Consider the following 16,291-nt stretch of genomic DNA (forward strand, 5'->3'; position numbering starts at 1 on the left):
AGTAATTTGTAGTTGTTTTCTGCCCAGCAATCGCACAGTTCACACACAGTATATCACATCATTATGAAATAAACCACCAAGGTGTTAATAAAAAAAAAAAGGTGTTTAATGAATAGGAGGTGTACTTTGAGAAACAATATGCCAAATACACAAGGCTCACAGATAAAGTATGAACATTAACTTGTGTAGAACTCAGGACAAATAGTGACTGCCGCAGTAATAACTCATAGTGATCCAAAATAAAAGAGGAACGGAACTTTTTTCAAGTTGATCTAACCATATAATGCGGGGCTTGCGGTTTGTTACATCAGTGAGGCGAGTCGATCTCTTCTGGCATTTCCAGAGGTTTCATTGGGATCAGGAAGTTCTGGAATTGGAAGCTGCAGGTCCATTTTGTCCTCTGATACATCCTGATCTAGGTATTGGATATCCCCGTTGTCTATGTAAACACTATGCAGAAAAGCACAGGATGCAAATGTGGGTCCGACTTCTAGAGCCTAAAACATGGCTTTGGGCAATTTCTTCCATATTAACTGTGCAAACCGGTGGACAATTCTGTGTAAGGTGGACTTGGGAACACTGAAGACCCGTGACACCACACGGTAGGACAGACCGTGGGCCAGCCAGTACACGTAGATCAGGACCTCCAGCCATGGTCCTGTTCCCTCTTCAGCAGCTCCTACAAGGCCCACATGGCCTTCTTGCTCAACCTGAAGTCCTGGATGAGTTCTGACTCCACATCAAACCATACGGACAGGATAGGAACATTCCTGTCCAACCTGTCCACGCTTATGGGACGGCCACTCTAGAATACAATAGATAAGATAAACAATTTAGACATAAATGTGGGCATCGAAAATAAAAAGAGGTTTTACTGTGATGTATTTGCATCATGAAAAAAATGTAGAAATGATCTTTTTTTTAATATCTAATGACAACTCTTTTGATTTAAATTACTTATGAACAAAGGTGTTTGGGTGCTACAGGGAAGGTTTGATGACGATATTATGTCAGCTTAAGGGTCAGGTGCACTGTTCTTGTGTTTGTTTACTTTTCATCGTGTCACACGTTAAAGACCCCTGTCAGAAAATGGCATTAAGATACTGATAAGTAGGTTCTCATTTATGTCTACACAAACGGGATATTATGTGAACTTGGGTTGTACCTTAACCCTTACTGTATTTGACCAACCGAGTCATTTTTTTAATAAGTGGACGTCCCTTGTAAAGATGAATCAGCGCTACATAGCGCCGAAGTCGTCTTCAGTATAGCGCATTTCTTTTCCGTTGATTGGAGAGACGGAAAAGGTGATGAGCTTCCTGGCGATTGGTAATAACACAGCTGTAGCGGGCATTTTAAATGTTGCACGGACCCTCCAACTGCCACACCACAGGTTGAGACTTGAGTTGTTTACATGTGACGTGGGCCAATATGTCACTGGGGGTCTTCAGTCAATTAGTATTACCGCCATCTACTCATCTACTGGACTGGGGTGGAAACTTGCAAGTGCCGTCCCATTTCAATGGTCACTTGCACTTCTCTCATTAAGGGGACTTCCCTGTGGAGGGACCTCACTGGAGGGTTCTCAGGGCCAAGTGAGAGAAATGGGATTGGGCATTAGTCTTTACACCACACACATTTCAAGTAGACTACTTAGAACCAAAATCCTCCCAAAGAAAACCACTGGTCTCTGCAACTTTGTTGATGACAATGTCATTGTCTATAGTAGGGGTCGCAAACCTGTTCTAAAAAATAGACCTAATCACAAAATGTCAATGTCTAAAATGTGATCTAATTTTGTTAAGATTTTTTTATTTTATTTTTATTTTTTTAATTTGCGTTACAGTGTTGTAAATCAATATATATATATATATATATATATATATATATATATATATATATATATATATATATATATATATATATATATATATCTCATCTCATTGGCTCATCCCAGCAATCATCGGGCAGTGGGCAGGGGACACCCTGAACTGGTTGCCAGCCAATCGCAGGGCACACAGGGACAGACAACTCGCTCGCTCATTCACACCTATGGGACAATTTGGACCGGCCAGTCCACCTGAAACGCATGTCTATGGAATGTGGGAGAAAACCCACGCAAGCACGGGGGAGGACATACAAACTGCACAGGAAGTCCGGTAGCTGGATTTGAACCCACACAGGAGGTTCCTAAGACCTTAGAACTGTGCCGCACACGCGCTAACCATGTATATACTATATGTATATATATATATATATATATATATATATGTGTTACTATGTTTAAAATATATGTTTTGTTATAATGGCTGCACATTTAGCGATTAGTAGAAATGTGATATTTCATTTTTATTTGTTTTAAAAAGTGTTTGTGTTTATAAAGTGTTTATAATTTGTACAAACATGGTGCAGATTCATGAAACTGAAGATTCATTTCAAATGTTTTGAAAAATTTAATGTTATTTCCTGCAAAATGTTGTCATTTTTTTTCATTTTTTTTTCTTTTGAGCATTTGTAATTGAAACAATTGGAAAGGTAAAGAAGAAATGAAATAATGCATGTTGAAATGTATCTGTTTCCTACGTTGTTTAATCATTCTGAACAATTATTAATCATTAAAAATCAGTTATCATGTAAAATATCAGTAGAATAGAAACAAATTATTAATAAATTAAATTAAAATTCTTGTTTCGGAAGTGCATTATTAAGGATCCCTGTGTGTTACTCCGCGCCCTTGAAGTTGCTCTCTGTCTCAAAAAGGTTGGAGACCCCTGCTCTATAGACATGAGAATTTCTTTCTCAGTCTACATTAGCATCAATACAGTAAGATTCTTAGCTTAGTTTTCACACAATTTAATCAGAGAAACTCTGCTCACATGTAACCTGAGAACTAGAAAGGATCAACAGGAATTTATATGCCAGCCCAATGACATGGTAGGCATCTGTGAGGAAGTTATATCGTGAGAGGACCTGCTATTTTTATTCTTTTTCATATTTTTCCCCCTGAAGCTTTTTTCTCTTTTTTTGTCTGGCATTTTTCAGCTTTTTCTAAAAATAATTATTCTTTTCCTTCCACTTTCTCATTGTCTGAGTATTCTTTTGAGTCTTATATCCTTTTACTTATTTTTTCTTCCTATATTATTGTCTCTTTTTTATTACTCTCTTTGCCTTTATTTTTTCTTCTTTTTTCATTGTTGTCTTTTTTCTATTTAAAAAAAAAATGGTTTTCTAAATAATGTTGCACAATATTTTTTTATATATAATAGAAGCAACAAAAACAATCTGAAGAGGCTTTTGGGAACTGATAGTCGTCTCTTTTTAGTGAGCCGAGCCGAAAAAACCTGCTTCCCGATAAAGAGACAGAATTCCTATCAGTTTATTTGAGTGACAAGAGCTTCTTGTTAATGAATTTTAAAGGATACTTTTTGCAAACACGTAGCACAGAACACAACCGGGGACACATAGTGTCACAGTTGCCCATGACGCCAAATTGGCCCCACCACTTTGGCGCCAGCTGCTGCTCGTTGACTGATTGGCTTTCCTCCTATTTAAGCTCAGTGCTCTCACTCACCGTTCGTCAGTCCGTAAACGAACCTCTGCACCCGCAAGACGTGTGTTTTGACTCTGTCCAGTATCGATACCCCCTATTTCGTCCTGTTTTGATATCGGTCTCCAGTGTCTGGTATCGTTCCCATCCATCTCGTCCAGTGTGATCTCGGTCTCCAGTCTCACATAAATGTTATCAATCCTGTCAGTCCTGTTCTGTCCGGTATCGACACCATCTGTCCGGTATCGGCTCGTATAACTGGTATAGATCTCGTTGGTCTCTGGCTTCCTGTTGCTCCACGCCAGACTTCTGTCTTTCTTCTTCCGCCCAGCGATCACCAAATCACTGGCATTTGTGTTAATGTACATTACTGCCGCATTCCTGTAAAATAAAGCTTGTGTGAGAAACGTTACGTATCTGGATCCTCCTCCTGTCTCGGTTCTTGACACATAGATGACAGGCAAAAAGTGCAAGATGAGTGGAACAATGATAACACTCCTTTTTTTAATTTTCTCTTCCTGGCTTTTTTGGTTCCAAATAACACTTTACTGCCCTTGATTGTACTTGTCTCACATCATTCACGCTGTTCTATGTTCATTTTACCACTACAGAAAGAAGAGTGGTGGTGGGCCAAACCATCTTTAAATTTGGCAGGGGAAAATTCCCCCAGATGGTAAAAATCACCTCACCTGTTGTGCTGAGTGTGACCAAATAGCTGATTAGAGAATGAATGCATGAGTAAATTTAAATTGTGCAAGTCACAGAAACATGTTCAAATTATTTTCTCATCCAGCCAGCCCAAACTCCACCTTTACATGAGCCAGTCCTTCGCATACCTGTCAACCTCCACGGCTCCATGCCCTTACAAACATTCGTATTTTCTCTTACAAATTACAAAAAAATCTTACACCATATTTTTTTCAAACGTGTTTATTTATGTAGTTTAACATGTTATATTGTACATGTGTTTTGTTATATCATATATATTGTTAATTAACATTTTGCTTGATACTGAGTTGCTCCACATGAATGAGGTTTATTATAAAAAAAGTTCAAAAGCTAAGTAGCTTGGAGGTTCACTGTAGAAGGAAAAATACATGCAAATATAATAAGGCGCAGTGGTTAGCGCATGTGCGGCACAGTTCATGTCTTGGGAACCTCTTGCATGGGTTCAAATCCAGCTCCAGACTTCCCGTGCGGAGTTTGTATGTTCTCCCCGTGCTTGCGTGGGTTTCCTCCGGGCACTCCGGTTTCCTACCACATTCCAAAAACATGCATTTCAGGTGAATTGTCCGGTCGAAATTGTCCCTAGGTGTGAATGAGCGAGTGAGTTGTCTGTCCCCGTGTGCCCAGCGATTGGCTGGCAACCAGTTCAGGGTGTCCCCTGCCCACTGCCCGATGACTGCTGGGATGGGCTCCAGCACCCCCGCGACCCTACTGAGGATAAGCGGTGTAGCTGATGAGATGAGATGAGATAATAAGGTAGAATTTTCTTATTCAAATTATTAATTCATTTTCTGCATTAAATTATTGTTGGTAATATACTGATTAAAGGGATAACCACAAACCTGTCTTTTTTTCATTTTCTCCTTTTATACTTCCTTTTTTTCTTAACTTCTTTATACAACATAACAATTCGTAATATAATGCATCAAAGCAAGTGAGCCATTTGAGAGCCGGCTCTCTTTAATGAGTTGAGCCGAAAAAGCCGGTTCTCTAAAAAGAGACGGACTTCCTTTCACTACACAACTACCACGGAATGATGCATGATGGGAAATCCCCAGGCGGCAGACACATGTGTGCAGTAGCATCAAACCGCTCGCTTCGTTTGCAACGAAAAAACGTTACCGAGATTGGGGCTACCGCGGCGAACTCGAAGTAAAATAGAATATAAGAAGAGAGAAAGAAAGGAAGAGAGGTAGAAAGAAAATGAGAGTAAGAAAGTGAGAACAAAAGAAAAAGAGTGAGAAAGTAAGAAAGCAAGAGAGAAAGCAAGAGAGAAAGCTAGAGAGAAAAGGGAATATATAAAAAGAGAATAAAGAGAGATAAAGAAAAAAGAGAGAGGAAAAAAATTACAGCTAAACTTACTTTGAGAGTGGTCCCTGGCTTTGGCGATATCAAGTGGACATATTTAAAACTGCAGCCCATTTTTCTCCTGTGCGTCTCAGTATTGTCTCGCGGGCCGATATGAAAGTCTCGACGGGCCCAATTCGTCACATGTGCTCCAGTCAAGTTATGTTTACTCATACACCCCTCAATTTGAATCCGTCTTTTCATCAGCATGTTGCTTTTATTCTCGTCACACCATTTTGCATTTCTGAAGAGCCTAAATCAACAAAATTCCTGTAACAAAAGAAAGCATACTGTCTGCAAGGGATCTTTGAACCCATCTGAACATTGAAAATTTTAAACATTTGTAAACCAGTTGTAATTCACACATGTAGAAAAATCTTTCCACATATATCATCTGGTGCCGTTCACAAACAAAACTGATCTAATAATATAATAAATATACATTTTTATATTCACATAAACTGGAACATTTTCATTGCATCACTGTCAAACCGACATAAGTTTTAGATTTTTGGACACTAGAAATGCAGTAAAGGTATAGAGTGCTTCGAGGTCCTAAGATTACCCACAATGCATTACTGGCGGCCATTTTGGAAGTCCACAAAGCTTTTCACTTCATTGTTATTGTTCAGCGAACCAGTTAGATTCTACATTGTAATGCCGAATACGTGCGTTATTGTTGGCTGTTGTAGCCGAGGGGAAAAGGGTGCGAAGGGCTTCTTTAGACTTCCGAAGTGTGTTTACAATCAGGAGATTGAAGTTCAGGAGAAAAGTGAACGGCGAAGACGAATGTGGCTGGCAGCTATCAACCGGTCGAATTTGCCAAAGCTTGACTGTGTTCGTGTTTGTTCTGACCACTTTCTGACAGGTAAATTGAATTATTTATGATGTAGAAATAAATTTTAAAAAGGTTATGGGACATGTGTACTTCATGTACATCTGTCGACACCATTCAAGTATGGCTAGGTTAAATAATGTAAGTGTTGCTTCTTGAGTAACATTTCTGAAAAAATATTCTTAAAAGATCTAGATGTTGATCTACTGTTGTTGTAAAATTGTTTAAAAAATGTAAAATAATATTCTAACCATCTGTGACCCATGAGTATGTATAAGCACACTTAAAGTATGTCAAATTGTTTATAAGATAAGATTTTTAACTTAATAATTATCAATTTCCTTACAGGCAAACCACATCCTTGGGATGAGACTGATCCGGACTGGGCACCGAACAAGAATTTAGGCTACAGTCCACGAACCACTTCACCTTCAAAATCTGGACAGAGACACAAGAGACTAAAATCAAGAAAAGAAACAGTAAAGAAGACTGAGGCTGCGAAAAGTCTATTGGAATTAAGTGATTTTGTTCATGCTGAAGCAAATATGGAGGAATCATGGGGTGTTTTACCGCTAACCGGAATTGGATTTACATCGGATTGTGAAGATGGTACATCACCTGTGCCAGCTTCAGAACTTAAAGCAGCTTCTAATGAAATAGAGAAGCTAAAAGAAGAAAACAAGAAGTTGCAACAGCAAAATTACACTGCAAATAATGCTGTACTCAAGATGAGAGGTAATACTCCTGAAGATTTCAAGGACAATGACAAAGTGAAATATTATACAGGACTTTCCAGTTTTGTGACTTTAATGGCATTGTTTGATTTGGTAGCCCCAGAGATGTCAGAAACAAAGACTTCATGTTTAACAAAATTTCAAAAACTTATAGTGACATTGATGCGGCTTCGTCTGAATATGCCAATTACAGACCTTGGATATAGATTTGGTGTTTCCAAATCCAGTGTTTCTAAAGCATTCATAGACACTTTGAACATTTTGTTTTTAGCACTGAATCGTTTAGTTCGATGGCCATCCCGTGAAGAATTACAAGACACTATGCCTATGGTGTTCAGGAAGTATTTTCGAAGGAAAATAACATGCATCATTGACTGTTTCGAAATATTTATTGACAGACCTTCAAACATGACAGCACGAGCCCAATCATGGTCATCATACAAACACCATAACACTGCCAAATATTTAATTGCTGTGACGCCACAAGGAACTGTCAGTTTTATTTCACGTGGCTGGGGAGGCAGGGTTAGTGACAAACATCTTGCTGCTAACTGCAACTTTATGAAAAACATTGTTCATGGTGATGTGATTTTAGCAGATCGTGGATTTGACATTCGAGAACTTGTTGGACTCGTAGGTGCGGAGGTGCTGTTTCCAGCCTTTAAGAGAGGAAAAGATCAACTCTCAGCAACGGAAGTGGAAAACACAAGAAAAATTGCCAATGTTAGAATACATGTCGAGAGAGTGATTGGGACTGTAAGACAGAAGTATGCCATCCTTGGTGGTAATTGTAGTTGGAAGTGTACTTCACATCTACTGAGAGACATGCAGGCTTATCTGGGAGTATCACTTTAAAGAAAGTGTCATATCTTGACTCTGGTATATTTGGTATTTTCTGGGGTGTCTTACATTCCTGTGCTACAACTGTTCCCCCTGCACTGTCTATCCTCTTGTCCAGTTGTTTCTTCAATGTCTTTGAAGAAGTGAAATCCATTTCTGCCAGTGGTGAGTATGGAACAGACGTTTTTGATTTAGGAAGAAGCCAGTAGGCAGGTTTCTGTGTCACAGTAGTGGTCTCCCTCAGTCTTGTGGCAGCTTCAACATAGAACAAAAGGGAAGCAACATGAGAACAACATTCCCCTAAACCTGCAACACAGTTGCAATGGGCACACCGAATCGATGATGACTTGTCAACAATGATCCATGGTTGTAAACTTGGCTGAGACAAACTCTGAGAATGTAGAACTTTCCCTTTCACAATCTTGTTTTCATCACCTTCGCTTGTGTGCACAGACACATCCCGAACCCAACCAGACACAAATCTGTCGTAGGCTTCCATACTTTTGTAATTTTGAAAATCCTTCAGTTCACAAAAGGGACTTGGGTGGAAAATAAGATAGTTAACAAGTTCGATGTAAGTCACACACGGCAACAAATCGGGATCAGACTTCCAGTCCTTGTTTTTAATTTTGTAGGGATCCAATTTTCAAATAAAATGCAACTTCGCAGCGTACCGCTCGCGTGCTTGCTTGTCTAAACTCTCCACGTAGTTTTCCATAGTGTTGATGGACAAAATCCGTACACAAACGAAGCTAGTTGAGTAAATAAATAGACAAACTGAGTAAATATTTGCTCCTCTCGCTATCACCGCTTGTAATCGACAGACTTCCAAGATGGCGGCACGAAGCCGTGTTACTATTTTTAGCACAAAGCGCGGAGCCCTCTATATTAAACATCACTTGCAATGCCTCAAACAATGAGCAGACCGATGAAGTAGACGGAAGTGGTAATACCAGTGAGTCTGTGGGCGACACACAAATATGGACAGAACACAAGATAAGTCAGTGCGCTGTAGCATCCCGCTAACTAGCGTGCCTACGCGGTGGCCATATTGGTCAGGTCAATGTTCCAGCTAAGCAATGTATGTCAATTAAAAATAAATCCCAACTTACTCATTCTACAAACGATTTTTACGCAGATAACTTTTTCATCTACGACAGCACGTGATGTTATTACGATAGATTAAATAAAAAATATAAAAACGGACAAATGTTGTCCTTTTTAAAAAATTCAAAAACAAAAAATGATTAGAACTACAATTTATGACCAATTACACAAATTACAAACAGCTGCATTGAAATGTTAACTTTAATATGAAACGCATTGGAAAGACGATTTTAAAAGTAAAATAAGTGTTAAGAGGATAATTAAAGACTTTATTTTTAACTTGTGTATTTTTTTTTAACAATGTTTTTTTATTTTTATTTTGCAAAACAAGGTTAATGACGAATAACCATATATATGCACACATAACCATATACATAACCAAATATAGTCACTCACCAGTTTAGGATTAAAAAAAAGGAAAACAATGCTGCATGTATAAAATTGTAAAAAAAAAACAAAAAAAAACACAAAGTCAAAGGAAATTGTTCATCTATTGAGGTGACCATCTAGTATGGGTTTAAAACTCGCGGTGGGGGGCGAAATACAGCACCCAGAATGATAGTTTGAGGCTCACACTTTAATATGAAAGTTAAAGAGGCGGTGTATAATTTTCCCACTAGATGTCACTGTATTCTGTGTTACCATTAAAAACGAGTACTAGAAACACATCAGAAGAAAACAAAATACGGGGACTTAAAGAGACTAAGGCCCAATCCCATTCCTTTCACTTGGCCCTGAGAAACCTCCAGTGAGGTTCCTCCATAAGGAACTCCCCTCGGTGAGTGGAGTGCAAAGTGAAGATTGTCCTCTAAGAAATTGGACGGCACTTGCAAGGTTCCACCCCAGTCCAGTAGATGGCCGTAATACGAATTGGCTGTAGACCTCAGTGACGTATTGGCCTACGTCACATGTAACAACTTGAGTCTCAACCTGTGGTGTGGCAGTTGGAGAGTCCGTGCAACGTTAAAAATGCCTGCGACAGCTGTGTTATTACCGATTGCCTGGAAGCTCATCATCTTTTCCGTGTCTCCAATCAACGGAGGAGAAATGCGCAATATTGAAGACTGCTTCGCCGCTATGTAGCACTGATTCAACTTTACAAGGTACGTCCACTCATTTAAAAAAAATGACCCGTTCGGTCAAATACAGTAAGGGTTAACGTACAACACACGTTCACATAATACCCTATGCTTGTGTAGACATAAATGACAACCTACTTTAGTATTCAAATACCATTTTATGACATATAGTAGGGGTCTTGTCTGACACGATGAAAAGTAAACAAACACAAGAACAGTCCACCTTAAGCTGACATGATCGTCACCAAACTTCTCTGTACGACCCAAACACCTTAGTTCATAAGGAATTTAATTCAAAAGAGTCGTCATTGGATATAAAAAAGATCATTTCTACATTTTTTTCATGATGCATACCTCACAGTAAAAGCTGTCTTTTTCTTTTCTATTCCCACATTTATGTCCAAATTGTTTATCTTATCTGTTGTGTTCCAGATTGGCCATCCCATAAGCATGGACAGGTTGGACAGTAATGTTCCCATCCTGTGCTTATGGTTCAATGTGGAGTCAGAACTCATTCAGGACTTAAGGTTGCGCAAGAAGGTTATGTGGGCCCTGCAGGAGCTGCTTAAGAGGGAACAGGACCATGGCTGGAGGTCCTGATCTACGTGTACTGGCTGGCCCACGGTCTGTCCTATCGTGTGGTGTCACGGGTCTTCAGTGTTCCCAGGTCCACCATACACAGAATTGTGCACAGTTAGTATGGAATAAATTGCCCAAAAGCCATGTTTCAGGCTCTGAAAGTCAGACCCACATTTGCATCCTGTGCTTTTCTGCATTATTATTCAATAAACGTCTTCATTTTGAGTAACACCTTGGTGTTTATTTCATAATGATGTGAGATACTGTGTGTGAACTATGTGACTGTTGGACAAAAAACAACTACAAATCACTCTGGGTTAAATAATAGTTTCCTTACAGAAGAACAAACTTACATTGGGCCGAAATACATAATAGAAAATAAATAATGTGTCACAAAATGTAACAAGAATATACCAATACTTCCATAAAACTGGAAAACACAAACTGGAACTTCATTGAATTCTTAATAAAATAAAAATAAAATCCTTTTATAGAACAAAGGGGAAACATTGCAGAGATGTCACTGTCCACAGGCTTCCCAAAAAGGATCAGGAACCGCTCAGTTTTGGCCTCAGTTTCCTCGTGCCTTTTCTTCACTCTGGCAGACTCCTCTTTCAAAAAGTCAAGGAGTGTATCGCGCTTCATTTTTTTTCTGGGTGATTTGGGGTTTGGCGCCGGATTGGAAGATGCCGACGATGTGCCCGATGGTGTGGTAGCTGTGATGGTGGCCAGCTCTTCCACGGGACGTTCTACATTGGCCTTTAGGTTGGGTGGAAAAAACAAGAATTACTTAATGCTGGTGTATTGTACAAAAACAACTGTGAATATGATGCTGAACAAGTTGATGTGAGACAGGAAATCATAGGATGTGTTCTGGATAATTATTTGATAGTGAATAGATACACAAACCTGACATGTTATTCTTATGGCTGGAAGAGCCTTCTATTGGCCAGCATCACATATGCTTTAGAATTGTCTCCACATTTGGACAACATTTTGAGAATTATTTGATTTAATATGTGTTTACAGAGAAGGCAGTGGACTATGTCATAGTTATTAGTTTCATCTGTATTTCCACGTGAAATAGGGAGACATTACTCATGATGCATGATGAAAACTAATGCATTTTGATCTCACATGAAAGAATCATACTGTAAATAAAACACGACACCCGAAATTGTGTGCAGTAAACAAGTGCATATATCCAGAACGTTATTGTGACTATGCTGCTTTAGCGACTGGCCATGTAGATGTAAAAGCACGACTCGTTTAAGACAAAAACAGGGATAGGCTGAACCGTGATTTTCTGCACTTATACAACTATACGATTGAAGAGTTGTTTGCGGCTCCCTCGTTAAATTTGTGCAGTTTAAAGTAGCGATTTTGCAATGTTCATGTTTTAACGTGAAAATACGATTTTCTGTTGCATTTACGTCTAAGATATCTCCAGGGTTGGGTAGGGTTACTTTAACTGGATAACTTTCAATTACTTTTGGATTACTCCAATACCATATATGCTAATAAAACACAAAATAAACTAAATATGAAAAATTATAGCATATGTGATGCTCGACAATAGAAGGCTCTTACAGCCATAAGAATAACATGTCAGTTTTGTGTATCTATTCACGATCAAATAATTATCCAGAACACATCCTACAATTTCCTGTCTCACATCAACTTGTTGAGCATCCTATACACAGTTGTTTTTGTACAATACACCAGCATTAAGTAATTCTTGTTTTTTCCACCCAACCTAAAGGCCAATGTAGAACGTCCCGTGGAAGAGCTGGCCACCATCACAGCTACCACACCATCGGGCACATCGTCGGCATCTTCCAATCCGGCGCCAAACCCCAAATCACCCAGAAAAAAAAGGAAGCACGATACACTCCTTGACTTTTTGAAAGAGGAAACTGAGGCCAAAACTGAGCGGTTCCCGATCCTTTTTGGGAAGCTCGTGGACACATTTCCAGAACAGTGACATCTCTGCAATGTTTCCTTTTGTTTTATAAAATGAAAATATTTTATTTTATTAAGAACTCAATGAAGTTCCAGTTTGTGTTTTCCAGCTTTATGGAAGTATTGGTATATTTTTGTTACAATTTGTGACACATTATTTATTTACTATTAAGTATTTCGCCCCAATGTGAGTTTGTTTTTCTGAAAGTAAACTATTATTTAACCTGGAGTGATTTGTAGTTGTTTTCTGTCCAACAGTCACATAGTTCACACACAGTATCTCACATCATTTTGAAATAAACCACCAAGGTGTTACTCAAAATAAAGATGTTTATTGAATAGTAATGCAGAAAAGCACAGCATGCAAAAGTGGGTCTGACTTCCAGAGCCTGAAACATGTCTTTTGGGCAATTTATTCCATATTAACTGTGGACAATTCTGTGTACGGTGGGCCTGGGAAGACACGTGACACCACACGGTAGGACAGACCGTGGGCCAGCCAGTACACGTAGATCAGGACCTCCAGCCATGGTCCTGTTCCCTCTTTAGCAGCTCCTGCAGGGCCCACATGACCTTCTTGCGCAACCTTAAGTCCTGAATGAGTTCTCACTCCACATCGAACCATAAGCACAGGATGGAAACATTCCTGTCCAACCTGTCCACGCTTATGGGACAGCCACTCTGGAACACAATAGATAACATAAACAATTTAGACATAAATGTGGGCATAGACAAAAAAGACAGCTTTTACTGTGATGTAAGCATCATTAAAAATGTTAAAATTAACTTTTTATATCCAATGACAACTCTTTTAAATTAAATTCCTTATGAAGTGAGGTGTTTGGGTCGTACAGGGAAGTTTGGTGATGATATTATGTCAGCTTAAGGGACAGGTGGACTGTTCTTGTGTTTGTATACTTTTCATCGTGTCACACATTAAAGACCCCTACTATATGTCATAAAATGGCATTAAGATACTAATAAGTAGGTTGTCATTTATGTCTACACAAACATAGGGTATTATGTGAACGTGCGTTGTATGTTAACCCTTACTTTATTTGACCTAACGGGTCATTTTTTTTTAAAGAGTGCACGTACCTTGTAAAGATGAATCAGCGCTACATAGCGCCGAAGCTGTCTTCAGTATAGCACATTTCTCCTCCGTTGATTGAAGACACGGAAAAAGTGATGAGCTTCAAGGCAATCGGTAATAACACAGCTGTAGCGGGCATTTTTAACGTTGCACGAACTCTCCAACTGCCGCACCACAGGTTGAGACCCGAGTTGTTTACATGTGACGTAGGCCTATACGTCACTAAGGTCTACAGCCAATTCATATTACCGCCATCTCCTGGACAGGGGTGGAACCTTGCAAGTCTCGTCCAATTTCTTAGGAAACCATCTTCACTTTGCACTCCACTCACCGAGGGCACTTCCCTATGGAGGGACCTCACTGGAGGGTTCTCAGGGCCAAGTGAGAGGAATGGGATCGGGCCTAACCCTACCCAACCCTGGATATCTCAATATATTTCGTTGCAAATACATGCGTGGTTGTGGAAAACTACTTACATATGTGCAGTTCCTTTCCAGCCATGTTTGTTGATATTGAGAATTCGCAAAGCCTTCTGGGTAGTCACTTCGCTCCAAATGAGGTACCGACCTCCCTCGATCTGAAGTGGTTATGTCATGGGTTGAGGGCACTTCTCCCTTGGTCTTGAGAGTATTGGGACAGATCCCATTTTCACGTGACTAGGGCAAATAGCCAGTGAAAGTGAGAAGACTGGAACGCAGCCTAAAACCCACCTTAATTTTGAAAGGAAGAGAAACAAGAAAAAAATAAATTAAAAAAACAAAAAAGGAAAAGGGAAAATAAGAAAAAGAATAGAGAAACATGAAAGAAGGGAAAATTCAAGAAAAAAAGAAAAACAAAAAATATACGATAAAAAATGAAAAGAGAAAAAGAGAGATTTGTTTTTCCCCCCATTTTTGACTCTTTTTTTCCTTTGGATTCTTATTTTCCTTCTTTTTTTTCCTCCAAATTTTGCTTTCATTTTTCTTACTTTTCTTTTTATTCTTGTTTTCATTTTTTGCCTCATTTTCTTATTTCTTCTTCTCTATTTTTGTTTGCCTTTTTCCCTTATTTTTTCTTTCTTTGAGTAAAGCTGGGTAAAATTAGATGGGGACTTTTTGCTCACTTTCAGTCTGTGTATTTTGTAGTCTTCATGGACTCATTTTGGGTTGCACTACACATTACAGCGACATCTAATGGACAAATATAAAACTCCGTCCCTTTAAAAACTGTGGAATGTTTTTAATCAGCGCTGTTTTTGTAGAAAACCCCATTTGGCCCAACCTTACCCGGTTCCTAACTTTAGCAGCCCTCAACTCATTTGAGTTTGATACCACTGCAGTACGTATACCTGTCAACCTGTACGGCTTTGCCGTACAAAGTACGTTTATTATGCATTTTAAGACGTGTACGACGTACAACAAAATCTGTACATAAAAACGCAAAATGTCAATTATGGGTACCATCCGGTATACACCGATTATCACGAAACGGCAAATCAATCAAGTCAAACGAGTTCGCCGCAGAAGCCTCTATCTCTGTATCGTTTTTTTCGTTGCCAACGAAGCAAGCAGTTTGATGTAGTGAAAGGAAGTCTGTCTCTTTTTAAAGAACCGTCTTTTTCGGCTCAATTCATTAAAGAGAGCCGGCTCTCAAACGGCTCACTTGCTTTGATGCATTATATTTGGAATTATTATGTTGTATAAAGAAGAAGAAAAAAAGTATAAAAGGAGAAAATGAAAAAAAAAGCTTTATGGTTATCCCTTTAATCGGTATATTACCAACAATAATTTAATGCAGAAAACGAAATAATTATTTGAATAAGAAAATGAAATATTCGACTTAATTATATTTGCATGTATTTTTTCCCTCTACAGTAAAAGTCCAAGCTACTTAATTTTTGAACTTTTTTTTTATAATCAAGCAACTCAGGATCTCACAACAAAATGTTAATTAACAATATATATGATATACACATGTACAATATAACAACTAAACTACATAAATAAACATGCTTGGAAAAAAAAATATGGTGTAAGATTATTTTGTATTTTGTAAAGGAAAATACGACAGTTTGTAAGGACATGGAGCCGTGGAGGTTGACAGGTATGAGTATGTTCACTTTCTATATGAAGTGTTAAAACTATAGAACGGTTCTAGAAATCCAGAAAAGGGACCAATTTACAAGATTTTTTTTTCTTATTTGGCCATCATGTAAATTAATGGGATTGAGTCTGGCTATGTGGTGCAGCCTTATTTTTAAAAACATTGAAAACAATGTAAGCCACCAATGTATGCTCTCAACAAGATTAAATCGTGAAAAAAATTGAGCCAACATTCCAGCTTTCCAGAACTCTGGTGCGGCGTAAGTGCATCCATGAACAGCACAATGAGCCAGCATTCTCTTGTGAATTTTTGGCTCCGTCTATAGGTTCTTGAAGATTCTGATAGTTTGACCCGACTAGC

General features: G+C 38.8%; 1 protein-coding gene across 1 annotated transcript; it reads left to right on the top strand.

Moving 5' to 3' along the window:
* Positions 1-6,277: 6,277 nt before the first annotated feature.
* Positions 6,278-9,196, top strand: LOC148346755 (uncharacterized). Its single transcript, XM_088325663.1, has 4 exons — positions 6,278-6,488; positions 6,804-7,190; positions 7,827-7,973; positions 9,168-9,196. The coding sequence occupies exons 1-4, from the start codon at positions 6,278-6,280 to the stop codon at positions 9,194-9,196; spliced, it is 774 nt and encodes a 257-aa protein (XP_088181789.1).
* Positions 9,197-16,291: the final 7,095 nt, after the last annotated feature.

This window comes from Urocampus carinirostris, chromosome 20 (genome assembly GCF_059441175.1).
Source record: "Urocampus carinirostris isolate Australia breed hairy pipefish chromosome 20, RoL_Ucar_1.0, whole genome shotgun sequence".
Taxonomy (NCBI): Eukaryota; Metazoa; Chordata; class Actinopteri; order Syngnathiformes; family Syngnathidae; genus Urocampus; species Urocampus carinirostris.

Coding starts and splice junctions, on each gene's coding strand:
- LOC148346755 (XM_088325663.1), top strand. CDS start 6,278: ATGCCGAATACGTGCGTTATTGTTGGCTGTTGTAGCCGAGGGGAAAAG. Junction 6,489..6,803: donor TTCTGACCACTTTCTGACAG/GTAAATTGAATT, acceptor ATTTCCTTACAG/GCAAACCACATCCTTGGGAT. Junction 7,191..7,826: donor TGCTGTACTCAAGATGAGAG/GTAATACTCCTG, acceptor TTGGACTCGTAG/GTGCGGAGGTGCTGTTTCCA.